This window comes from Trichophyton verrucosum (genome assembly GCF_000151505.1).
Source record: "Trichophyton verrucosum HKI 0517 chromosome Unknown contig00379_1.f1.exp, whole genome shotgun sequence".
Lineage (NCBI taxonomy): Eukaryota > Fungi > Ascomycota > Eurotiomycetes > Onygenales > Arthrodermataceae > Trichophyton > Trichophyton verrucosum.
In genome coordinates, this window is record NW_003315384.1 from 93,034 (window position 1) to 119,476 (window position 26,443).

General features: G+C 47.6%; 8 protein-coding genes across 8 annotated transcripts; 5 read left to right on the top strand and 3 right to left on the bottom strand.

Annotated features, from left to right (window-relative positions):
* Positions 1-191: 191 nt before the first annotated feature.
* Positions 192-713, top strand: TRV_04995 (sister chromatid cohesion protein Ctf8, putative; the record flags this gene model as incomplete). Its single annotated transcript, XM_003020873.1, has 1 exon — positions 192-713. The coding sequence occupies one exon, from the start codon at positions 192-194 to the stop codon at positions 711-713; it is 522 nt and encodes a 173-aa protein (XP_003020919.1).
* A 1,028-nt stretch (positions 714-1,741) lies between these two features.
* Positions 1,742-3,079, top strand: TRV_04996 (uncharacterized protein; the record flags this gene model as incomplete). The annotated part of the gene is made up of 3 exons (XM_003020874.1): positions 1,742-2,400; positions 2,472-2,636; positions 2,695-3,079. The coding sequence occupies 3 exons, from the start codon at positions 1,742-1,744 to the stop codon at positions 3,077-3,079; spliced, it is 1,209 nt and encodes a 402-aa protein (XP_003020920.1).
* Positions 3,080-4,445: 1,366 nt separating this feature from the next.
* Positions 4,446-7,223, bottom strand: TRV_04997 (uncharacterized protein; the record flags this gene model as incomplete). Its single annotated transcript, XM_003020875.1, has 2 exons — positions 4,446-7,097; positions 7,188-7,223. 2 exons carry the CDS (start codon positions 7,221-7,223, stop codon positions 4,446-4,448), a joined length of 2,688 nt encoding a protein of 895 aa, XP_003020921.1.
* A 1,574-nt stretch (positions 7,224-8,797) lies between these two features.
* TRV_04998 (geranylgeranyl transferae type II alpha subunit, putative) lies at positions 8,798-10,092 on the bottom strand (the record flags this gene model as incomplete). The annotated part of the gene is made up of 4 exons (XM_003020876.1): positions 8,798-9,102; positions 9,252-9,852; positions 9,915-10,025; positions 10,084-10,092. The coding sequence occupies 4 exons, from the start codon at positions 10,090-10,092 to the stop codon at positions 8,798-8,800; spliced, it is 1,026 nt and encodes a 341-aa protein (XP_003020922.1).
* Positions 10,093-13,157: 3,065 nt separating this feature from the next.
* Positions 13,158-13,940, top strand: TRV_04999 (uncharacterized protein; the record flags this gene model as incomplete). The annotated part of the gene is made up of 1 exon (XM_003020877.1): positions 13,158-13,940. One exon carries the CDS (start codon positions 13,158-13,160, stop codon positions 13,938-13,940), a length of 783 nt encoding a protein of 260 aa, XP_003020923.1.
* A 650-nt stretch (positions 13,941-14,590) lies between these two features.
* Positions 14,591-17,212, top strand: TRV_05000 (cell cycle regulatory protein, putative; the record flags this gene model as incomplete). Its single annotated transcript, XM_003020878.1, has 2 exons — positions 14,591-15,521; positions 15,597-17,212. 2 exons carry the CDS (start codon positions 14,591-14,593, stop codon positions 17,210-17,212), a joined length of 2,547 nt encoding a protein of 848 aa, XP_003020924.1.
* Positions 17,213-17,886: 674 nt separating this feature from the next.
* TRV_05001 (small nucleolar ribonucleoprotein complex component (Utp5), putative) lies at positions 17,887-20,429 on the bottom strand (the record flags this gene model as incomplete). Its single annotated transcript, XM_003020879.1, has 2 exons — positions 17,887-19,798; positions 19,855-20,429. 2 exons carry the CDS (start codon positions 20,427-20,429, stop codon positions 17,887-17,889), a joined length of 2,487 nt encoding a protein of 828 aa, XP_003020925.1.
* A 2,559-nt stretch (positions 20,430-22,988) lies between these two features.
* TRV_05002 (transcription regulator BDF1, putative) lies at positions 22,989-25,957 on the top strand (the record flags this gene model as incomplete). The annotated part of the gene is made up of 4 exons (XM_003020880.1): positions 22,989-23,089; positions 23,166-25,461; positions 25,532-25,826; positions 25,899-25,957. 4 exons carry the CDS (start codon positions 22,989-22,991, stop codon positions 25,955-25,957), a joined length of 2,751 nt encoding a protein of 916 aa, XP_003020926.1.
* Between the last annotated feature and the right edge of the window lie 486 nt (positions 25,958-26,443).

Sequence of the window (26,443 nt, forward strand, 5' to 3'; positions counted from 1 at the left end):
TCCCGTCAGGAGACGATCACATGACTGTGTGTAAGAGTTAACTAGTTAACCTCGCGAACTAACTAGTTAGCCAAACGGTGGAATATTTTCTACCACCGCCGACACAAAAACAACCTCCTCCACGGTATCAACTCCAGGGTAAATATAAACTCCAGCAAGAAGTGGAGAGCTATTTGATATTCATAAGCGACATGCCCACAGTTCCACTCCATATATCTCTATCTAGCAATAGGAATGGGTGCTCGACAGAGACGGTCACCAACCCGCTGCCCCAGCTCCTCCAGACGCCATCCGGTTTAGCCATTCTAGAGCTCCAGGGGACCATTAATCTCCCAGAGAGCGATGACCACGCGATGCAAGATACTATACCTGATGTCTCACAGCATACATGCAAAGTCGAGACACCGATTGGCCGGATCATATTCGCAGACTACGACCCAGCTGCCGACCCATCTGACAGAGGTTGGATGAAGCGTGTGTATCTTACTGTTGGACAACATCAACGTCTAACAGGCGAAGTTAAAAAACTACCGAAGCCTATAGCGGTCATCCAAAGGCGAAAATCGACAGGTCGCGATGCTATGAGTTCACAATCTGTGGCGCAGGATGGCTATATCCTACCCACCCCGGATCAGCTAGAGATCGTGGAGATCATAAAATACAAGATAATGTTCTCCTCTCGACCTGAGCCTATCACCAATGAGGGGTTTTGAATTCCAGCCGTTCCGACACGGTTTGTAGTTGGTATCAATTATAGCGCAGAAAATTGACCTGAATGTCGCGTGTGGAGGATTTACACAAACAGTATACCCCACACAGGGTGGACAGACGAAGGTAAATGAGCAGTCATTGACATTTTCAACAGTCATGGCTGACTAGCTATCTTTTCACTTTGAAATCTTGCATGCAGAACCAGCCGTTTCCCTTTAATTCCTGCGCTTCGTACGCACTTTTCACTCCTCTTACGCGATCACCAATATGGAGCAGAAATTATTCGGGACCCCGCCTGCATAAGTGGTCATTACCTTGAATGTATAGAAGCAGAGTCACATAAACGAGTGCAGTTACTCAAGCTCGGCCACAGAGGTTATATATGCTCCCCGTCGTTAACTGCAAGATTACCAATGGCTAGTGAAAATCAGCCGAAACTGAATCATGCTAGGGCTGATCTCAGTTCCCGTCGCCTGGATACATTCGTTACACACGGAGTCAGCCTTTTGCCATTGGCATGTTAGAGTTGAGGTGTATAAGCATCATGCTTCAAACGTTAGTTATGGCTAGCAGGAAAAGAAAAGAAAAAAAAAAAATAAGAAACTAAAAAGATTTTCAGTTTTCATGTGCTTTTTTCAAGGTATGACAGAATCATGGAACAACTATAGCCCCCTGTCCTAACTAGCCTGCAATCCCTGTCCTAGCCACACCAATGTACTGATGCTTTTAGTGTGCGTGTTAGCTAGAACGCAGTCCTTGACACTAACTATAATACGGATCTCTTCAGCCGACGGTATTATTGACGTGCAAATGAAAAAAAAAAAGGATCATCGACACTAGGTGTGGGCTTGGCATTTGTTTATATGCAAGGAGGTGGCAATTTCGATCTCTCCATCAAATAACTCCGTTATACCTTATATAGACTGACTTCATACACACACAACACAGACCTGAACTGATACCAACCATTTATTCTTTTTCTCCAACCTTCTTGACGACACTTCATCAGAAGATACAAAACTCCATTACTATGACTTTTATCCCTCCTCAAGAAGATATTGTCCCTAGCCAGCTGGGACCGGAGTATCTGGGTTTCGACCATATTCTTTGGTATGTTGGCAACGCCAAACAGGCCGCATCTTATTATATCACTCGTTGGGGCTTCAAATCAATTGCCTACAAAGGGCCAGAGAATGGCTCAAATCACATTGCTGGCCATGTTATAAAAAACGGAGACGTGATATTTGTCTTCATTTCACCAATAATTTCTTTCCCTTGCAACAAGCTGGATTACAAAACGACCTCGGAGGAAAAGCAACAACTCCAGGAAATACAGGATCACCTCTTGAAGCACGGAGACGGGGTCAAGGATATTGCATTCCGAGTCAGCGCAGATGTCAAACCCATTTTCGACAAGGCAATTGCTGCAGGGGGTCAAGCTGTGCATCAACCGACTACTATCAAGGACGCGGGAAATGGAGTGATCCAAACCTGCACAATTGGATCATATGGAGATACAACCCACACACTCGTTAATCGCAGAAACTACAAGGGCTGCTTCATGCCCGGATTTCAGCCGGTTGATGAGAACGATCCAATTGAACGTTACCTTCCACAGGTTGATTTCATAAATATTGATCACTGTGTGGGAAACCAACCCTGGGATGGGCTTGATCCTACCGTCAGCTTGTAAGTACCACGTACTCTGCTAGTTGACCTGCCGTAGCTGCGGATCGGTAGTTAATGTGGGTTGAAACTAGCTATGAAAAGTGCCTTGAATTCCACCGCTACTGGAGCGTGGATGATAAGGCCATGTGTTCGGATTATTCTGCCATGCGCTCGGTTGTTATAGCTTCCCCAAATGAGATCATAAAAATGCCCCTTAATGAACCTGCTGAGGGCATGAAGAAATCTCAGATCGAAGAGTACGCTCGTCGCTTTCCATGCGCCTATTAGTTTGTTGCTTACACTCGCTGTTTCTAGATTTGTCGATTATTACAATGGGGCTGGAGTACAGCACATTGCCTTTCTAACAAACGATATCCTCAAGGCAATCACCACTCTTCGTGAACGGGGGGTTAAGTTCATCTCCGTCCCAAGCGGGTACTACGACGCCATACGCGACCGCCTAGCGCAGGCCGGCATGACCCTTAACGAAGACATTGAAGCCCTTAAAGAGCAAAACATCCTAGTTGATTTTGATGAACGCGGATACCTCCTTCAAATCTTCGCCAAACATGTCGCTGATAGGCCCACGGTTTTCATCGAAGTCATTCAACGGAACAATTTTGACGGATTCGGAGCTGGCAACTTCAAGGCACTCTTTGAGGCTTTCGAACGAGAACAGGCTTTACGAGGTAACCTTTGATCAGGTAACCTTTGATCAGGCAACCTTCGCTCTTCGTCTGATGCCGATAATCCATTCCACTCTCTCCCAGTTTTCTGCAATTAATTAGCTCTCTTAATGTCACCTTATGAGTATGAATTTGCTCACAGAATACCTGATTCTTCGAGTTATCGGGCCACTTGCCCTTCGGGTTATGGTTAATTTGTCCAGTTATGTCCGGGTATGGTGCAGAAAAAAAATAGATAAAGCGTACAGCGTTACTTCAGATTCATGATTAGAAATAGACATACGGATACGATGATGTTTAAAGTGTGCTCTGATGCTTCCTGTGGAGATTCCGGACTCTCCGTGCCAGTACGGACGCTACACTCGCTTTGGCTCAGCAAATGGGAATTAGCGAGAGAGAAGGTTGGACAGCGTTGCGCAGAGAGACCAGCGTCGTAGTCCTTCGGAGATACGGAGTGAGGGTGTCTTAACCCCTATTTTATTATTGCAGCGTGTGGCCCTGTAAATAATATACATAATATTGGCCCGGGGTTCCTTGTCGCTGTCTGAGTGTATTATTAGGATAACCAACCCGAAACCTAGACGCCTCCATGGCTTCTCCGCCGACGACAACCTGAAGAAAGTCATGCTCGTGCAGTAACTATCGGTGAGAGAGCATTGTCCTAGTCTATTTCATGTGGAAGTAGTATCTCACATCGGATGAGCAAAGGCATGCCTGGAATAAGTAGCCACAGCCGATGGTAGTCAATAATACCTCTATTAAGTCTTCAACAATAAGCAACCGGGGGGAAATAGGTCTATCGGTGCCGTCAATCCCGGTAAGTCAACTCGGAACACAAGGGGATAAACCTGGAGCAGCGGAGTCTATGCCATGCGAGAAATTGATCAACGGACACGCTAAAAAGGGTAACCCAACCCATATACATACAAAGATAAAGGGGGGGGAAGATACATTCGAAGTAGATATGCCCCGAGGAAATCCGGATAGTGAGATAGAGATAGCTAGCAGAATACAGTCTGGGCTGTGTTTCCAAAGACATAATGGAACAATACATGTCTATACTCTGCATCGCCAACACTGGGGATGGATGGTGAATCGAGGTATACACAGTGAACTCTTGGTATCAAGGCTAAACCGAAGTTCAGTTAAATCGAGCGGAGACGGCAATTGAAGTCTATTATTGATTCAGTGTCTTGCGTAAATCTCCGAGCTTCTGCTGCAGCGCCTCATGGCTTTGCGATAGCTAGACGTTTGAAAACCAAAAAGTCAGTTAACTACGCAATGCTTAACGGTCCAAGGGAATTTGTTCTTTTTCCCTCCTTCTTTTCTTTTTCTCTTCTTTTGCTTTTTTTCCTCGCAGGAACCCGCGTGGAAAGAAAGTTATACGATGATACGTACCTCTGCCCATTTCATCTTTGTCTCGACCAAATCTTTTTCCATCTCTGCCATTTGCTCCTCCATGGACCGGTTCTCATTTTGTACCTCGATATTTCGCTGCATTATACGGTCCATTTCGGTCCGAAGTTTCTCTTCAAGCTCTGCAGGCTGTTTGTCTATCACGGCCTTGAGTTCTACTACCTCAACTTTCATGCTCTCATTCATATCTTTGAGTTCTTCGTTCTCGACTTTGACCCGAACAAGCTCAGATGCTATCTGAACATGTTCCTTGTCTGACTTTTCTGCATGCTCTTCCAAAGAGCGGATTCGGCTGGCTTGAGTAGCGATGGTATGTTTATAGTTCTCTAGCTCATCCGCAAGCTCTTTCTCCGCACGGGTCTTCTGTTCCCACTCTTCTGTGTAAGTCTTTATCATCTCGGGTGTCAGGGGAATGGCACAAGCATCGTCCACCATGATATCTGCACGGTAGATTTCCTTATCATTTGCCCCTGAGCTGCCAAAGAACCCAGATTCAAGAATCGAGCTAGGAGTTGGCTGCTGATCGATGTATACGTCAAATAGTTTTTCCTTGACAAAGTTGGTCAAGGTGGTCATATCATTCATAGCAAGAAGTGTTTCTACATTTCGTTGCATGATTGCGACAGCAAATCGTAAGATGGTGCTTTCAAGGCCCTCTTCGAATATCAGATCGTATATGCGAAGAACAAGTTGGAGCGGGAAACGATAAGCAAAGAGAGTGAGGAACCACTGCGTCGCATAGAGCCCCGGGGAAACGCCTCGTCTATGCAGGTGGCAAGCAAGTGCAGGTTGTAGGTCTTCTAGCAGACGCTCAAATTGGTAGAGGTGGAGATGGAGGCCTGGCATGTCCTGAATGAACATGTTTCGCATCCCATACTTGTTCATAAGCTTTACCATAAGGGTGAATGCCTCACCGTCATCCATCTGCATAAGGTTAATGTTAGTTGGAATCGTAGCAAGGGTTGAAACAAGTTCACTTACATTGAACAGGAGCGGCATAGCAATGAAGTTCATCCCTTGAGCATAGCCAACACCTGAATCGTATAGAGCATAGGCTTTACAAATATTGAACAAGCCTTCCTGATTGCGTTGGGACATGAAATACTTTGAATAGCTTGTGCGGGACCCGAGGTCTCGGCGGATTTGCTTCTCCAGCTTTTGCAAGGCAGCTGCATCTTCTTTTGACCGTCTCTTGCGCTCAGCTTCTAGGGCAGCTTTTGCCTTTGCTACTGAGTCAGAGTCCTTTTCTGACGCAGATCCAGTAGCAATCCCATGAATGGAGCTGGTAGCCTGGGTAGAGCTATCAGAGCGTATTGAGGAACGGGAAGAGGAGATGGACTCCCTTTCCTTCGGGCTTCCGGCAGAATTTCCGTTGATAGATACTATGGACGTCGAGCTGAGTGACCGGCTCGGATCCTTGTCTGTACCGCGCGCACAAAGCTCCCGGTAGACATGCTCTAACTCAGGATTCCTACTATCCGCAAGTACCTGCCATATTACACCACGAATTGTCTGTGGTATACCTCGTTTGATCGCAGCATTCAATTTCTCCGAGTTTTCCCCGGCTAATGCTTCAGGACCATTATTCACAACTTGTTGCCAGAGCTCCCAGTCGACCGGCGCTGAGGCATCTGTAGCAGATGCTGAAAAGCCGGATACCGTTCCGGGAGGTAGCTCCGGGTTGACTGTGGAGGGAAGCGGAGACGTTGCTATTGGAGACGGTAAGGGAGCAGCCGAAGTAGCAGCTTCGCCTGCGTCTAACCCTGGGATGCCAACAGAGGAGCGAGATCCTTTCCCTTCCCCCGACCCAATGCTAGCCTGGTCGTCGGTTCCAACAGGAACACCTTCATCCTGCAGCCTCAGCAGCTTGAATTGATCTTTCAAACTATTCCGTACCTGGCCTCGGGAGTCCAAACTTCCGGTTTCTCCATCGCTTCCTTCATGGAGTCTCCCGAGGCGTTCTGAGTTGCTCATGATTGTAGACACAGAGGCTCCTGTATTCCTCCTAGCTCCATTCGTAGACGATGAGTTCTTGCTATCCTTTGTATTTCCTCTAGAAAGCCAGGAAAACGGACTGGTGAGCTTTCTTGACGGGGGAGCTGGAGCATTTGGAGGAGCTGGAGGAAGAGCTTTTGTGGCGGGCGGCGCACCCCAAGGAACAGAGGGGACTGAAGCTGATAGGCCTTGTAGACGGGTTTGGCTAGGTGGTGAATCTTTAGACGGAAGTGCTGGAGGAGCATCCGAGTGTTGGTCAGGAGACAGGGGAGATCCCGTGCCGTTGGTCTCCTCGTCCTCTTTTGAATTTGAGAGGTTAACGTCGTCGAGAGAGGAAGATGACAGCCGATGGGTAGTCAGCAGCGGTGACTTTGGCCGTCTCTGTTTCCTAGGTGTATCCTCTCCCACTTGTGATACGGGTGAGGTTATAACGGAGCTCTGTCCATCTTCCTCGACCTCAGAAGACGGTACAGGTAACGGAGGAACTTCAGTCGCTATGGGAGTGGAAGGAGACCTTGCAGAGCTGCTGGAAGGCCGTCTATCTGTTAGAGACCGAGGAGGCTTGGAGGAGCTTGGGTTATCGCTGTCTTGTGCTGTATCTCGGGCGTCTTCAAAGGTGTCCTAATGATAGTTACGTGAGTCCTCCGTGTCCCAAGGCTGCTGCTGCAGGGCAAAGTTCAGAGAGCACTGATGAGAAGGGGAATTGCCTACCGCTTCATAGTCAGTATTCTCCGGACTAACAACCATAGTGTATAATTATCGTCATATGGAATCCCCAGACAAGAGGGAGGAGGTTGAATTGCAGCGGAGAATTGCAGCGTCTTTGGGGTCCACGGTCCGACTTGAAACCACCTTTTTCCCTAGCCAGTTGGGACAACACGTAACGTTACACTTCGGAAGATGGGTGGAGGAAATTCGGGGTCGATATACGGCAGGGTTGTCGAGGTCGCGTAATATATCAAATAAATACCAGGTTGGCTGACGGTTGTCCTAATTTTTTTTATTTTTTGGTCGGAGTTGAATTTGGCGATGATGTTTGCCTAAAAGGGAAGAGGCTGATGATCTTATCTCCCGGGGTCACGTTCCAACATCTATCAAAAAAAAAATAATAAGAAATAAGATGTCTTAATTTTTCTCTCTCCTCTTGGTCGATGATTTTGACTGATATTCTGCGTCTCGCTCGTCACAGCCGAGTTATTTTTGCTATTGCCAGCGAGGACAAGGGGTGATTACGCACTCTCGGATACACAGGTTATCTCTTTTTTATGATCGATCCCCCGACTTCTGGGGCAGGCGGACGGGCTGGTTGGATCCTGTGGCCCAGTCGAAACCCCTTGGCTGCGTCAAGCGCATCTTCAGGCGTGTTTCACCATTCAACTCAATTTACTTCGGTGACGCTTAATGATCCTTGACTGGCTCACTGGCGGCCGGTGAATTTAGCGAAAGGACACCACTCGCATCTGGCACTCGGTTGTGTGGGACACGGGTGAAGATGCAACAGACGGCTCTTCACAGGTCGTCTAGGGGTCACTGCAGCCAAAGGACAATTGTTACAGATTGATGCCCGTGTTCATTCTCTCAGGGAGGATCGTCTTGGGATCTGCCGATTTCTACAGATGCCCCGTATACCGGGAAGCCGGGATACCTGGCACCATGGTCCAGGGGTTATGATATATGAAATATATATACCAGCTATCTGATCTGTCATAGGCCTCCAATGCATCCTATCTTCGTTATCTGGTAAGTAGTTAGAGGCTAACGGTAGTCCCTATCAGCTTCTATCATGAATGTGCGGAGTGGCGAGCTCTGTTTGTAGATTCACCTATCCTAAGGCCAGCGAGACCTATCCAACCTCTCTTCACTCAATAACGACCAGGATCTCCGAATCTTCCCTCCAAGGGAGGCTGCAGGTGGCGGGTCTCGTGAGCAAGTTTTGGCTTCCGATACTACAAGGTCGATGCATTCATAGCAGGACTTGACTTTCTGTTATTCATATTTTCTCGGGGAACATTTTTATATGATGGGTAGCTTTCTATTTCATGTCAATAACGCCCATAAAATCCCTTGGAACTTCCACCTGGACGGCACAGTGTTGGTGTCTTCAAGGCCCAGTTCCGCTGACAAAGGGCTCGTAGCAGATATTTAGCCTGCGGCAACCGCAGTCAACAAATCGCCATAGCCGGGAGGCATATAACACGGTCAAAGAAGCCAATTCTTAAAGACTGCATACGCAAAGCGGCCACAGAGAACGTTCGGTTCAAAGCGAATTCAGCGTTATATGCAAAGGGGTTTCAATTACATATTCCTTCACCAAGTCTATCTCAATGCTTTGATATTAACGCATCTGGCGTAGCTAAGGACTCCTTGAGATCGTCCCATCGACCTTTTCTCAATGGGTCCAGTCGCATCAATTCGCTGAGCCATGTTGATATCCTTTGTTGCTGCACGTCATCGACATGTTTGTTAATTTTAGCAGCAAGTAAAGTGTAGGTGATCAGCGCTTGATATACCCATTTACAGTCGTTAGTATCCTCCAGTATATCTTCGATAGCTTCAATTTCTTGCTCCAGATACTGCAGACGGTCTTTGGTAGTCAGGTTCGGCGCCATTGTCTGAGGAGAAAGTTCTATGTCGCAGACGCACATTAAGTACTGGTGATAGAACCAAATTGATTGGTCATATGGGTCGATTAATGCACGATGAATGAGGCTCAGCTCTGTATATTGTTAGACGTCATGCACTTTGATACAGTGGGAAGATAAAAGGGAGGCAAACCGTTATCAAGAGTCTTCTTTCTCTTTTCATCATCAGCTGCACTTTCGTCTAAGACCTTGAGAATCAATCTAGACCTGTTGTGCCATGCGGAGAAATTCGATAGGTTGGTTCCAATCATTTTCATGGTATAATCCAGCTCATCCTGGGTCATAGATTTTGGGGCTTCCTTCCCCGTAGCTTCGGATGGTCCATCAGGTATATTTTCAAGTGCATCGATCACCGCCCGTCGGTATCCCCAGCCATGAAAATTCCGTCCATCCTTATTAAGCATTTTCCCTACCAAACCAAGCTCGGTTTCCCAAAACTTGCGCGAAACAGCAGAACTTAGGCGTTCAGTGGCTTGTTGTAGAAGCCATAGACGGTGATTCCATATCCAATAACATTTCGGATTCTTCTGTAGCAGTGGCACAAGAAAACCCAGGTCCTGCTGGATAAGCTGCTGAGTATGGTCGGTCGGCTGTCCTTCCTGAGTGGAGTCCTCTGAAAACATTGACTGCAATATCATGCGTCTGTAGTTCCATACGGTATAGTATTCTGCATTTTTTAGAAGCAGTTCGGAGGTCTTGTCAAATGCTTCCTTTGAGAATTCACCCTTCGCTTTCTATTTCCCTGTAATCAGCTTGACTTCTCTCAAGAGAGAGAGTACATGGCAAAAAGAAACACCTTTTGAAGTACCAGTGTGTCGAGTGCTTGGTACTCAGTGATAGCTGTGAGCTCAGCTTGCCGCTGCGCCTCTGTTCTCTGGTTTGCTGCAGGTTGCCGCAGAACTCCATGCTATATAAAAATTAATATCATGTACACGAAAGACACACGGCAGTGGCACACTACTTACGCTTGACATGTTTATGAATATCTGAGTACACGTATCAATGAATATTGGTTCCTTTATTATTAACCCCAACACGTTATCTTCTTCTTTTCCTTTGCGACTTTTCTTTATGCCGTGAAGTTCGTTCTATCTCGTTGTTGATCCTCGATTTATTAGTAACGAACCAGCTTTGCGGGAATGTTATTCGCTGCAACCTTATCAAAAAAGTTTTCTATCTACAAGTTTAATTGGGTAAATTTTAACATTTAACTAACCAATACTAAAATAGATAAATTTTCATTGGTTCACTTCTAGAACTAACTAGCTAAAGTTGAGTTGGTCAAAAGAAAAGTTACATTTTTGTTTTTGTACCACAACCCAGCCCTATGTAGGAAACATGATGCTCTCTCTAGCAAACTTTGGGGAAGAAGGTAGTTTGCCGATAGCTACACCATAACTTGAAATGCTTCCACGGTAAGTACACTAGTCTTAACACCACTAACTAGACAAACCAATAGAAATCAAAACGACATGAAAAGGCCCCTCTCCTCTCCTCTCCTCTCCTCTGCAACCTATCAGCAATCAACTCAGCAATATTTCACTAGCACTTATCCTGGTCCACCCCCTGGAGTATGAAATCGGTCATATGGTCGATCGCAGCGTCCTTATCCGCCGTGGTTATCACCCCATGGTCCACCAATCGATTTAACATATCACCCACAAAGTTCTGGCAATTCCATCCATTTTCGCGGTTGTTAACAGGAGTGTATAGGCAGATATTGCGAACTTCTTCTCGGGGCTTCGAAACTCGACAGATATGTTTGCGATAAAGAAGATTATTACTGGTAAGAGGATCGTATCCTTCCAAACAAACTGCTTCAAAGGTACCCGATGTACCCCTCACGTGGACTAAGTCTCCCCTTTCGTTGACTGGATTAAAGACGAGAAGTGCGACATGGCGGTGAAGCTTGTCATCTTTTCCCTTCGACCCGGGCCAGCCTAGAAGTTGGATATTGAGATTGTTCATTGTAGTGAACTGAAAAGGGATAGTAGTTCGGAAGACAATAGAGTTGTGATGGCCACAAGGTTTAGAGGCTCAACTGAGAGTTTGTGGGAGGTTTGACAAGCGAATGTATGCCTTAAAACGAGGAGACCGGGTGTAAAATTTGGGAGTCAAGCAACCCAGTCCTTGGTTGCAGTCCGTAGGTTGTTCGTAGGGAAGTATGATGAAATAAGATGGTATTGCTGGCTTGGAATTCTGGCTGTTGAGAAATTCCATCGCAGTGGGAATTGTGCTTCCTTTTATCTCTTTCCCAGCCAGCAAGAACGATCCAGGTCTGGGGGTTAGTAAGGGATGCGAACTTCACAAGGAATTGTTACTAACAATAACTTACAACCAGTAAATGGCCCGAATGTCTCTGCGAGTGAAACTAACGGGGCAAGATGAATATAGACATGCATAGCTGGCGGTTAGGCCATGATGCTACCAATGATAACACCTATTGGGTATAAGTCTCGGTATAGATGCAACACTCTGATCCCGTAACTGCAATCCCGACCAACAGAAGTGTCCAATAGGACACTATCCCACATGAACGGCTGGCAAGGGTTCACCGTATCAAAATCTGCTAGACGCAAATAGAGTAAAAGAGGCAGATTCGGCGCTTAGAAGCTGTCCTAAATGAACCTGCGTCCCTGCGTACGGAATATCGATACAGCTCGCCATTGTAGTGTTTGGGGAACCTACATCTCGCACGACCATATGGGTATGGCTTATCCTATAAAATTTCGCGTTAACAGGTGATTTATTTTGAAAATCGAGGGAATTACACAGTAGAGAATCCTATTCCTTTACTCACCTCTTTAGGTACCCATTCAATATTGTGTTAGTAGCATCAGATATGGCAGGGTCGAGCATTTCAGAAGGCTGCCACCCATCTCATGATTGTCATCAAACGAGCGGGGATTGGCAGCTCGGAGTTGCAGCCCTCTTAGGGGTTGCTGGAACTGCCTAATCAAGCTTAGAATCCTGTGGGTATACTCTGTCCCATGCATGATCATTTCATGTAAATGTTGGCTGGGCGCTTAGTGGATGCAGTTTTGGGGGCGGAGTTGGTAAATCCATGCGTGGAGACACGCGTTCGATGTGATTGTCGCCATAACGCTCAAGGATTGAACAAAGAGAATGCGCCGTCCCATTTTAGTAGCGGACAGTTCCGATGGAAGACACAGTGGACGGCCCATGGGTTCTCTGCCTAACTGCGTAGACGTGCTGTTATTGATTAGCCTAAGTTATTGGAAGTTAGCCAGCCGTGAAACAAGTTTACAAGGTCTAGGACAAGCAGGCTCGGCGAATCGCTGACCTGATGGTTGCTAGAGCGGAATGAGAAGTTCAGGCAACTGTTCAACTTCAAGGAGCGGGAGCTTATAGGCGCCGGGTACAGAGTACATGGAATGAAAAGGAACCTGAGCGGGAGATATCCATTCGATATTAATAGAACACCTCGGGATCCTCCTTGTTACGTTTTGTTCGTTACATGATTGGTTGCAGTCCGCCCCTTGCTAACTAAGTTAACTATTTATGACTAAGCAGAGTTCTCCATTCTTTGGGTTATTTAAGGTAGCTGCCGTCCCGCAGAGGGTTCGCCCGAAGTCATCCCGCTGAGTCTAGGGATCCTTATTCACCATCGCCTCTCTAGGGCATCGTTACATTGGAGGCTTCACGGCAGACACCATTAACCCGAATCTCATTGCAATCTTCACAGCGCTGGGGCATCCCTCCAAGTGTTCATTTTAACTGTGCTGCAAGTGCCCCGCACTCCATACTCGGTAACTAAAATGTGTCTTGTCAACGCATCATTAGAATGGTGCTAATATATGTTTAGCTCTCACCCACACTTTACAGAACTGGAGGCTTTAGTTGTAGCTACCTGCGTACTCTGCAATGGCTGATTCAGACGCCGTGGACCCCTTTACTCCTAAAGGTACTATATGGCCAAATCTCAGGACTCTAATACATACCGTAGCCTCAAATGCTAATTCAAGTTCAATTAACAGAGGGCTATGGCCAGGAATGTGGATATCCTTTGATCCCAAGGATGCATCCCATTCGCTTGGATGAGAGCCGTGTATTAAAACGGAAATTTGACGATTCTGGAGAGAGGCAAGCAATGGAGTTGATTGCTAAGACAACAACCATTCCTGTTCCAAAGGTTTTTGAGGCGCGGTACGTCGATAGGGAAGAGGGTAAGAATTTTTATATTGTGATGGAATATATACCCGGCAAGCCTCTAAATGTCGCTTGGAATGACCTAAGTGAGAGTCAGAGAAAAGCTACCTGTCTCGAAATCGATGGATATCTCGCTCAACTTCGAAAGCTGACGGGCGATCGAATTATGGCACCAGATGGTGGTGCACTAGACGTAGGTCTCTATCAAAGGCGTTATCTAGGACCTTATGATACTGAACAGGAGTTTCATCATGCTTTGGGCAAGGGTGAGCCTCATGACTTGGGCAACAACCATACTATTCATTTTGCCCATGCAGACCTAGCACCCAGAAATATCATAGTCGATGATACAGGCCACATCAACGCCATCGTTGACTGGGAACGTGCAGGGTGGTATCCCGAATACTGGGACCTTGTCCGGATGTATACCGACCCCCCTTTTAAGCGCGAGATGAATGGCTATACCAAACTTTGGAAAACCCTCTTCACTCGCACGTACGAAGATGAATGCAACGCAATGGTGGATCTGGTTCAACGGACAATACCTCCATATCCGGATGGAGTTAGGGGTGAACGGCGTCCTGGTGTTTTAGCCTCGTATTCCTCTCATGCGGAGGAGTTGCGCAAGACTCTTGAGGCAAAATTTGGATAAACGTATCAAAGCTTTGAAGCTATCGTCTTTATAAATTATCTTCTTCCATCAATGACTGACTACGTAGCCTTGAGTGTCCTGTTCAGTTAAAACTCGTCCATTGGCGTAGTTATGTCATCTTGTTACGATACCTTTGTGAAATGCTCTGATGCCTTTTCCACCATCAAGTGAACACGCATTACTTGAATGATACCCATTCAATGACTTCTGCTTGCACTCAGCATGGGGACCGGGAGTGTAAAGGCACACATCAAATGGGATTTAGGATTACACTGCTACCTACGAGAGCCAACCGGAGCATGAAGATCCTCTACTCGCTAGCCTCATGGTCTTTCCTTTCTACTTCTGTTTATGCCTTTCTGACGGTAACAGCCCCCTGAAGCCCTCCTTTTCGCCTGTCATTTATACAAATAGACTTACTCAGCAGCAATGTCAGAGTTTCCTATTTGGGAAAACACAACGACATCTCTCTTTAAGGGAAGGCGAGAAGCTGTTAACGATGGCGGCTCTGGTCGAGGCGAAACAACCGCCCAGCATGAAACATTCATCGTCCAGCTATGATGAAGCCAACGCTCTGTATTCTTACTTGTGTACATACGGCTTTCATGAAGTACTAATGTACCCGTTGTTTACGCTGTCAGGCGGCGAGAATGCCATTAAGCAGTGACGAACTAGAGGCACCATTATTATCCAGAGAAAGACCTTCTATCAACATCAATACCTTGTCTACAGAAGCTGAACCTCTCAGACAATCAACCCAGTCCCCTCTTATTACCCCGGCTTCTCCTACTGACACTGAACCTTCGGCTTTGTTTTCACCTGCGGACTCTCACCGCAGCCAACGTACAGCTGCCAGCAGTATTTCTAGCAACGATGTGTTTTTAATCCAGGACCTTGAAGAGTCTTTTGGACTGGGGGTGGATACGGAAGATGTTAGAGCATCTCATACAACCTCATCAATGCTATCTTACAACCCCCTGAGATCTCCAGACCGTTTTTTGCCCATCAGGGATCCGCACAACCCATCATCTTTACCATTTAGGCTGTCCAGACATCCAGCTCTGCTCTCACCGGTCGAACGTTCTCGGCGGCTCCATGACCCTGCCAATATCTTTACATATCCTTATCAGGCCGTTCAAAGAGGCGTCGAAATCGGAGATCCTAGAATATCACCTCGCCAACTACCTCGCTATATAAACCATGGCCTTCTTAGTGAACATCCATCCAATCCTGGTGAAATTGCGCACACTAATAGGTCCAGAGCTTATGCGGTTTGGAGCTTCCAAGGAGGCCTAGGAGTCCGACCTTCTCCTCGTAATATGGTGTGTGATGGACGGGGGGGTCTCTTTGGGAGCGGCACTGTAGCTCCTCTCTATATTGCAGACTTTCTCACAGACAGAAGCCAAATACAGGATGATCTTGCATATGAAACACGTCTCGCTTACGCAATAAACGTTGACCACGCAGCTCGGGTTCTACATTCAACTCCACAAAGTCCGCTTCAAGACAAGCGTATTCCATCTTTTAACTCTCCTGACAGATGGAGCAATAATGTCTGGAAAACTGATGATTCAAAGTCTCGTAAGTGTGAGTGTTGGAGAGATCTCTATACTCTTCCCCATGTAGACTTGACCATATTGTGAAATGAGAATATAGCTATCTCGCTAACTTATTCAGCAGTTTCCCCTAAGAAGCTGGGTCCCAAGCCACCTCGTCCGGTACCATCAACTCCCTTTCGTGTTCTTGATGCACCTCTTCTCAGAGATGATTTCTATTGCTCTACATTAGCGTATTGCTATACAGCTCGGGTGCTTGCCGTTGGCCTCGGACACAGAGTTTACATATGGTCTGAGGGAACAGCTGTGAAGCACCCTCCATTCAAGGACTATCCACCTTCGAACTATGTTACTTCTTTGTCGTTCTCATCACATACGGGCGGACATAGTATCCTGGCCGTGGCTCGTCAGGGCGGTCGAGTCACTTTGTGGAGCACCTTCGACTCTGAACCTCGGTTTGAATTGAAACTTCCGCACGGCGCATCCAGTGCCTGCTTCAAGGGATGCACCACACGCAGGACATCAAGCCGGGATGGTTTGACCTCAGTTGACGTGGAGGAGCTTGCTATCGGAGACGAGTTTGGGCAGGTTTGGTACTATTCCGTGGAATGGACAAATGCCAAGTGGAGGAAACGGTACAATTGGAATGGTGCAATACGTCTTCTCGCAAAGATCTCGGCTCATACCCAGCAGGTTTGTGGTATAGCATGGTCTCCCGATGGAAGATTCTTGGCCACCGGCGGGAACGACAATATTTGCCTTATTTTCGACGTCGTTGAACTCACTAAGAAGACAGGATCCGGAGAGTGCGTTGTCAACTCACCTGGAAAAGCGAGGAGTTTAAGTACCGGGTCTACTCTTTCAAGTAAGTTATGCTTACTTCAGTCCTATTTCCACTGTGGGAATTCATGCGGCAGCACCCTATCTGCTGGAACGAGTACGCCGGAAACAGGGGCCCCTAGCCCTCCCAAAGGGGCTGTGGAGGACCAACCTTCCACAAAACCAATTTATATCCCGGCGGAATCAGAGAAGCACAAATTCACTCATGCTGCCGCGGTGAAAGCAATCGCTTTTGCTCCATGGCAACCAACCCTTGTAGCGACGGGTGGCGGCACGAACGATCGATGCATTCGATTTTTCCACGCTATTTCTGGCGCATGTCTAGCAGTTATCAATGTCCACTCACAGGTAACCAGTTTGATATGGAGCAAAACCCGTCGCGAGATAGCTGCAACCTTTGGCTACGCGTCTCCCGAACATCCTTACCGGATAGCAGTCTTTGCATGGCCAAGCTGCCAGCAAGTCGTCGCTATCCCTTGGGCGGTAGCTACAGGACATGAACGCTTTGGGAGTTTGAACCCAGGAGATTGTGGGCGCGCACTTTGGGCAATTAGCTACCCTGGTGGGCCAAACGAAATGGCTCGTCAGCTTGCTGATCCTGTATCTCACGGACATCACGGACACGGCCCAAATAGAAGTGATACCAGTTCCGATGACTCCCAGTCATCTGCCTCCAACAAGGAAGGGGATACATGGTGGTCACGCACGGCCGAAGAAGGATGTATCATTGTGGCGTCCAGTGACGAGTCTGTTAAATTCCACGAGGTCTGGAGTGGGACGCCCAAGAACATCGCTAGTACCAGCGGAGTACTGGGCGGGAGTGCAATCTTAGAGAGTCTGGAGGGTATTGAGAAGGAGACGGAAGTTATTAGATAGGACGGGTAGATGCAGCCGGTTGGTAGTACCGAGTACGATGCCCCTATTTTCAACATTGTCACAAAAGAAACTCCCCTGAGCAGCGTCCTCTGTAGGCGTCGAGCGTGCATGTACGACGTCTACTATACCTATACCTTTGGAACCTAAAGTGTGCTGCTTTGAATATCATTAACTATTATCATTTTCATTTGTTTGCCCCCGGATAGAAAACTATAGACAAGCCTTTTGCCCCTTACATCAACCCTGGAATTTTGGCTGGTTTGCTCCGAGCGATTTAAGTTTCCGCAATTTGACAGACACGTAGCGTACCAAAGCCGACGGGGCGACTCAGTAGAAGAAAAAAGACTAATAGCTTTATAATGCAATAAAGAGATATTTTTATAAGTCAATGAACACAAACAATAGACTCGCAGGCAGAGAGGCAAGGCATGATAAGCAAGTAAAAAACATAACAATGGAATCGACCTCACTTCCTCTGACTTGAACAATTGTAATCGCCCAATAGATACATGCCAAAAAAATAAGATAAAAAAAGATATAATCCAGCCTATAAAATGGTGTAAAAAGAAAAACTGGGAAAGAGAAGAAGCCATTCCATTCTATACGGATTTTTAATCTCCATTTATTGCCCTTTTTTATATCTCCTCACTCCGACGTTTAGGAGAAAAACCTCTTCACTTGCTCTTCGACTTTGTGGCAGGGGTATCAGATACTTCAGACTCTTCGTCTGAATTAGCAAGGAACTCCAACAAGCTTGCTTCTTCCTCATAGTTGGGCTCTTCATCACTATCTTCCTCTTCGTCGTCATCCTCATCTTCGCCATCGTCGGAAACTTCTGCCTCGACATCGAGAAGTTCCTCCTCCTCATCTTCATCGTCTTGTCCCCCTTCTTCGTCGGACTCGACGCCATTCATCATGGGCATATCTTCGTCGCCATCTTTGTCCGCAAACATGTTATCCTCTAGGATATCGCGGGCCTCCTTACGGCTGGGAACGTGTTCACCTTCGGCAACAAGTTGCATTGATTCTGCGTCATCGTCATCTTCATCAGCTATATCTTCTTGTCCTTCAACGTAGATAACTCGTTCTTCGTCAGGATCAATGACACGGCCGTCTCGGCCTTGCAGGCTTTGTCTCAATGCGAGTTGGGCCTCAAGCATATCTAGCTTTCCCTTCAGAAGTAAGAGGGAAGGTAAACTTGCTGAACGCTGTTCCATGACTTTGAACAGTGAACTGATTTTCTTGAGAACACTTTTGTTGGAGGCGATGGAGCCACCATGGGCAATACATGTCCATTGTACCCACATCAGTAGATGCCCGTACCGACCTGGACGAGTGGACAGACGCTCAGCTAGTTTTTGCAACAGGGTAGCTGCAAGGGATGAATCAAGCCGCTGAACGGTTGTCTTCACTATAGCCATGTCCTTTGTATGGAAACAAGATTCTAGTAGAGTGTTGTCGTTTGTTTTGAGAGATTGAGAGAGGACAGTTGCTAGGGAGAGGCCGGCAGGGAGCTGATGAGATTCTGTGGGGAGAGCTTTTGATTGAAGAAGGGAGGTCTTGTCCATAAAGTCTGCGGAGACACTGATGGTCTGGGGGGCAGAAGCCAGAAGCTCGCCAAACGAGGGTTCAGCTGCATCCTCCGCATCTGTGTGGTCTGCCATTTCAACATCTTCATTGGTATTTGTTAGGGCATTGGAAGTTGGGTCTGCATCGTCCAGCTCTTCATCTGAGTCATCGTCGTTTTCTGACTTCTCGTCCTCCTCTGCCTCATCATCGACGCCTTCGGCGAATCCGCCTTGCTCGACAATGGCATGGCTTTCATCCACATGAGTCTTGCCTAGATCCTTGACACCGTTCATCATGGCGTTACCAATGTTAGAGGAAGACTTGCCGCGCACCAACTCCGTTTCACCATTGTACATCAGCTCCTGCGTTGTTTCATCAAGCCACGGTATCCTATCAAAAACCAGGTCTATGCCTCCCTCAACCCAAACAACTACTAGGTCCGCACCATCAAAGCACACGGAGACCACGGGAACAGGTGAGCGTGCTTTATCAGGCTTCACCAGCTTTATTACAGCGTCTGGCCGACGGGTCATGGATTTTCGGAGCGATTTGAGACTGGCTCCAGCGGTACCGGAGGCAGAGCTGTCACCAAATTTATGGAAAGGGTTGGAGAAGATCTCAATTGCGCCATCACGAGTGACAACAGCTAGCTGTTGTTTCTGGCCTGAGTTTTCGCTCTCGTTGCTCCCTTTGTGAGAACCAGGATATAGGGAAACTAGGTCTATTTCCTTATCCGCAACCAATGAGCCAAGAAGCTGTTTATGCTGTGGATTGAAGACGTTGATATAGCGGTCAGAATCAGAGGCAAGGAAGGGCCCTGATAGATCGGTGTAGTCGGTGTTAGAAGAGATTAGAGAATGAACGATATTCTTCATCGAACTGAATGACGGTTCTGAATTGGTAGCCTCGTCGTATGGGCTGATTAGGTAGGGTGTTTGAGAAGCACATAGTACCGGTGGGATTGCTGGTACTGGTCGAGCCAGTGCAGATACGGAAGTTGACGGTAAGGAAATCACTCTGTAAACAAATTAGCTCTGGATATCACAAACACAACGAGGCACAAATACTCATACCTCACGTAAATTCCCTTGCGCAAATTCCACTGTACTAGCTTCCCATCACCGCCAATACTCCACCCTTCCTGCGCAGGCCTCTTTAGGGTGAATTTGAAATCTCTGATCCCGTTCTCATGTCCTCCGGTAAGAACACCGGTGACCTTGTCTTCGGAAGGGCAATACATCCTAATTTCAGATGTGCTCGTACCGAACGCAACGACAATGGCACCCGCATCGTCTTCCACTCCAGCAGCAATACCATTGACACCAGAATGTCTCTTGCGCCTCTTTTTCATCGGCTGGTCACCCCGCGAAGCTTCCCCATAGTATCCCCAGTCCAGAGAAGTAACTGATTCCTTGGGATTAACCGCATGCTCGCACTGGAGATGGCCCGAATAAGTACTGTGTATCCGGATATGGTGCGCATCTAGACCCTGGATGACGGACGCGAAGAGCGCCAATTGGAATTCTGACGGGGAAAAGGCTGAGCGAATGATGGACGATTTCTTGATAGTCACAGTCGCAGAGGCCGCGGAAGGGGCAGCGGTAGAGGATACCCTCGATACGGCTCGAGATGAACTCTTCTTCCCCATGTTGAGCAGGTTGTATAAATCTTTGAGATACTCTTGTAGTATATCAAGAAGAAGAGAACAAGTCCTTCAGTGTCCGTCCGCAGCGTCAATGGGCGGTCTGAGTTCAAGTCAAAATGAATGAATCCCGCTCCGCAAGACCTGGGAGAACTTCCGACCTTTTGTTCGTGGTCAACGAACTCGCCTGCTCACGATGTCTTTTTCTACTGCAGCTGCTACCATTTTTTTTCCCTTCCGCTATCCGCATAAAAAAAAAAAAAAAAAAAATTAAAAGGTGATACCACGTGAGTTTAGCTGTTTTGGGCTTAGCTCAGCAGGCGTTTGGGCCAAGCGGGTTTATATAACTCCGTAATCCCGAAGGTTTAATTTGACTGGAGGCTTCTAATTGGATGATGAATACATCATCGACTTCGTTCCCATCATTCCAGCCCTTATGTAATAGGCACGTGATGGTGAATTTGCTCTGCGTTAAAAGACCGACGGCGCCTAATCTTCAGCTCTTCTTCTCTTCTTCTTTCTGATGCTCATCCTGCATCTCTGGACTTCAGAAAGATGCCAGCTACCACAGATATACTGCTTGTCGGTTATGTTATACCATCCCCCATCATACCATCAGCGTCTCTCTTTATGTGGTTCTCAGATGCTACGGTATGCGGCGAATGGCTGAGCCATCCATCTACCGGAATGCCCCAGGAATCAGCTCATAGCGCCTGCCCTTAAGACCTCGGGAAGGGATTGTTGTGGCATATCAATTTCGCAGGCCAGCAAGCAATTTGTTTGCTCTCTCTACGGTGATTCTTGCCGTCGCTTCTCTTTCAACAAGCACAGCCGATGGCATAATACCCTCACGTGATATCAACAATATTCACGTGATGCAGGCAAAAAAAAAATCTGACATAAGGGGGCTCCAACCACCCCCTATGACGAAACATGTTACGGGAAAAATTCAATAGAGTGTGCGACTGCCATGGAAAGAAGAAAATATAGGACCAAGGCGAGAGAGCACTGCAGATGAGATTTATGATCTATGCTGCAGGACAAGAAACATGCATCTGGACTGGTCGAGATGGGCATTGCCGTGTATGGGAGACTCCAGCGCCTCCCACTTCGCATCGTCGCAGCAGCAACAGAGACCAGAGACAGGAAGAAAGGAAGCAAAAAAGCAGGAGGTAAACAGGGCGTATTGCGATACACCGTAATGTACGCAGGCAACCACGCAAAACACGCCTAATGGGGGCGCGTCGATACAGTACCATACGACATCCTTTCAAGTAGAACGTCCCAAAACAGACAGAAGTGGGACCAGAGTATCCAATAAGAGCACGACGCGTCATCCTGTAGCCAATCAGGAGAGAGCAAATCTCCACTTCAGGGACCGCCCAAATTAGTTCGGCCATCCGAGGCTAGCGGCAGGAGGCTGCGGTGATTTCCCAGCAGCACGAACGAGGCCCGTACTTATAAGGATTCCTCGCACCCCCCCCCTCCTTCTTCCGACCTTCTTCACTCTTTTCACGCTTCCTGCTCTGCTCGCATCGCCCCCGTGTTCCGCCCCCTCCATACCCTTGCTGCCACGCACCGCGATAAAAGCCTGACCTCGCAACCTGTCTAGCAGGCCCACCCACGACTGACACGTCACACACCGCCCACCGCACCACACCCACCACACCACCGCTCCTTACGCGCACGCACTGGCATTCCTCTTTCCTTTCTCTTTCTAGAAAAGAGTAACTTTCTTAATCTTAGGCAAGCTTCGTTGCTTATCTAAGCCTGTATCCGACTCAATCACGGGTTAAGTGATAACGTAAGCATCCTTTTTTCTCTTCTTGTCCTTCAGTTGCCGCCTGCGCTTAAGTTCGCGCCAACCACGGTTCTTTCTCCAATAAGCTTGCAGGCCTGCTGGGAGCAGTGACGATATCGGCAAGAACTCGCGTCTATATAAAGACCTGTCTTCTTCCACTCTCCTCGGCCTCCTAAACTCAATCCAGACCTCATTCATCGCCTCAAGCCGTTGGACACTGCATATCCCAAGAAGTGACTGCCACCGATACCTCTACCCCTTGTTAGGAAAAGGTATATATCTTGATTCAAGGGTATATATGCCTGGCCCTCGTCGTGTGTTCTGCTTGATACCCTGCTGTTTGCTATCTCCAACCTCACAGATGACTGAGCAGGACAGCCTGCCACAATACCTGTGTTCCTTCTCTTCTCTGTGTGTTCTTGTTTCTATACTTCACCACAGTGTACTTTGAATTAAGTGAAGTGTTTTATTGATACCCAACTCACTGCTTTCTCACCTCTTCTGTCCTTTTGCTTCTCTCACTTTCTGTCGCGCCTTTATCTTCATCTTCTGAATTCTTTTTTCCCCCTTTTCTTGCTTCTACTTTCTACAAAAGCTTGAACTCATGACTTACTTCATGCCTACTTTACCAATAGTCATTTCTCATCCACTACGCGCCACTAGCTATCTTCGAGAGGAATCCTCATCTCAATATCAATTCTTTGCTCCCAGCGGCACGTTAGACGCGTCATATCACGACCCGAGGCCCTTTGATATCTATAAGTATGGGAACGCCGCCGAATGAAGGCACCGAAGCTATTTTCAACCCTCTCCAACTAGATTCACAGTCCCAGCCTGAAGCTCAGGCTGATTCAAACACCACAATGTATGTTGCTGTTGAATCGGGCTCATACTTTTCTTTTTATCTATCATTTGGCTAACGACTACTACAGTGAATCTAGTTCAAAGGGTTTGCCTGATAGGGCCAAGTCAGACCTCGAGCAAGCGGAAGCTCCCACCGCAAACGGGAGTTCCCAGCCACAACTGAACGGCCATTCATCCATATCAAACGGCGTGGAGTCAAAGCAAGACTCCTCAGCAGTACACGTGCCCTCAGAGGCTGATCTACTATCCCCTGTCGATCAGCCTTCCAACCATAAAACCGCTGGCGTGGAATCGGAGACTGCGGCCTTACATCTAGGCGAGGGTACCAAAAGCCAGGATGTAAATGGACAGCCGGAGAACCGTCCAGCGGTAGAGTCCACTGACCCTGATGCCAACATGGATGCGTCAAAGGAAGATGTTAAGAAGGAAGATACTGCGAACGCGGATACAGCGATGGGTCAAGTTGATGAGAACGACCCTCTATTCTCATCAACTGAAGCTCCTGAGCCAGCTCTATCTTCAGAGCAAGCCCCAGTGTCCGAACCAGCTCCAGCCACGGAGCCAACCTCAGCTCCCCCAGAAGGGCAGGAGAAGGGACAACAGGACGTGGATCACGACATGGATGTCGCCCCTGCTCCGGCAGTATCACAGGCTGAACCTTTGAAGACAGAGGACCATACAACGCCTACGGCAGTGTCTGAAAGCCGAGAAAAGGATAAGGAAGACCACGTTATGGAAGATGTGCCTGAAGTAGCTCCGTCATCTACTGGAGAGGTAGCCACTACAAAGGTCTCTCGGGAACGCGAAGATGATGACGACGAACGGGCAGCAAAACGTACAAAGACCGAAGACATTAGCTCTGATCACCCAGTGGCTGGAACTTCTGCCCTTCCTCCTTCATCTGCTGGAGAGCCTGCTCCTCCTGCGACTCCAGTGACTCCCGCCCCTGGCACTACAAATGGCGTTCCAGACCTACATCGGGACCTGACCAAGGTTCAGGTAAAATTTCTCATCCGCACAATCCAGTCCTTAAGGCGCATTAGTGATGGTCAGATGTTCAAGGCTCCTGTCGATATAGTCAAGCTAAACATACCCACGTACTATGACTTTGTCAAGCACCCCATGGACCTGCTGACTATGGAAGGCAAGCTAAAATCAGAACAATACCGAACGCTCCAGGACGTCATAAACGATTTCGAGCTCATGGTTAACAATTCAAAAACATTCAATGGGCCTGCGCATGTTGTCTCACTGGCAGGTGATCGTCTGTACGAGCACTTTCAAAAACACCTCAAGAAGCTGCCTAACCACGATGCACCTGAAATCACTCCCGCCGAAAAGAAGAGCAAGAAGGCTGCAAGTGTGCCAACTAAAACACAACCACCTCGAAGAGAGACACGGCCACCTGTTCCAGCTCCCGCTCCCGCTCCTCCAGCTGCTGTTGTCCCCGCTGCTGCCCCCGCGGCTCCACGCGCCAGCAATGCTGGATCCCCGACTTTTGCACTTGGTCCAGAAGGTCTCCCCCTTATCCGTCGTGACTCGACTACGACTGATGGCAGACCGAAGCGATCCATCCACCCACCTAAGAATCGAGACCTTCCTTTCTCCATGAAGCCCAAGAAAAAGAAGTTCCAGCAAGAACTTAAATTCTGTCAGGAGGTTCTTAATGAACTACACAAGCACAAATACTACGCTCACGCCTCGTTTTTCTATTTCCCTGTCGACCCAGTTGCCCTTAACATCCCTAGCTATCACAATGTAATTAAGAAACCGATGGACTTGCAGACAATGCAAAAGAAGCTTTCGGAGGGCCAATACGAAAACGCAAAGGAGTTCGAGGCAGATATGCGTCTGATTTTCAAGAACTGCTATAAATTCAACATCGTTGGTGACCCCGTGTACTCTGCTGGAAAGACTACCGAGGCGACCTTCGATGCAAAATGGTCTACAAAGGATGCTTGGGTGCGCAATCATGAACCTGCCTCGGGCCATCAGTCAGCCGGAACCTCCGAAGAATCTTCTGAGGAGGAAGAAAATGAGACCGACGATGAGCAGGAAAAACTGACCATGCTGCAGAAACAAATTGCAGAAATGTCAAAGCAGGTTGAGGCAATCACCAAGAAGAAAAAGACCCCCCCTGCCTCGAAGAAGCTGGGCAAGTCTAAGAGTAAAAAAGATGTGAAGAAAGGCGCTGCCAGAACGGCCGACAAGAAGGATAAGAAGAGCGGCGGCTCAAAGGTTAAGGGAGAGAAGGGTGGTCGCTGGGTCACCTACGAGGAGAAATCCTTGATCTCAAATGGAATCAGCAGCTTGTCAGAGAATAGAATGCAGGAGGCATTGGCTATTATTCAGAAACACGTACCCTCTCTTCGGGTAAGCTTCTCCCGTTTTATATCCCGTTTCCTTGATACAAGTTTTTTCCATATTAACGGTATTCTTGCAGGGAGTTGGCGAGGATGATATCGAACTTGACATCGACGAACTTCCAAACCATGTTCTTGTGATCCTCCTCAAATTCGTCAAGAAGCACGCTGCTCCTTCTATCCTGGAGGGCTACGAGGAGCCAAGTGAACCGGAGCCTCTCCCTTCCTTGCCCCAGCCGAAACCCAAGAAGAGCAAGCCAATGAACAAGACAGAGCAAGAAAAGCAAATTCGTTCTTTGCAGAGTAACCTGTCGAAGTTCAAAGGCGGTGCTGGCGCTGCAGTGGCGGCTACGGGAGGACCTTCTTATGAACAGGGTAAGTTTGTTTACCAAATATAGAACTCAGCTGCCAAGTCTCGATGTTGAAGCTAACTATGTTACCCTGTAGCTCCCAAGTCTGAAAGCAGCGGTGACGACGAAGACTCGGAAGAGAGTGAAGAAGAGTAGACAGGTCATTACTATGCTGTGTCGGCTGGCTATTTTCTCTACAAAGCCAGCCGTGCTCTGCTCTCACTCCATCAACTCTTTTCTTTCCATTTTGTGTGGGCAAGAGTATGATGTTGAGACCATGTCACTACTCATCTCTCTCCTCCATCTCTTCTCTCCCAGAGGTTTTCTATTCCTGTCGGGAATACATACATACATCGTGTATCTATCAGCAGGGATAAGAAGGTCCACCTTCACGCCAATCAATCGCGAGTTGCCACACCAAGCCAGCAATTCAATGTCCAACAATGACGTTCCCTCCCCTTCTCCCATGATATACCATCTTCCTGCCCATCCCGAACAATCTCGCCAAACCATCGCAACTAATGTTCACGTAATCAATTTAGACTTCATTTCCGTTCCTGTCACTTTGAACTCACATTCTCCCTTTCTACCGTCTTCTGCTTTTTCAACTCAGCGCAAAGAAGGGACTCGGACATGGAATTT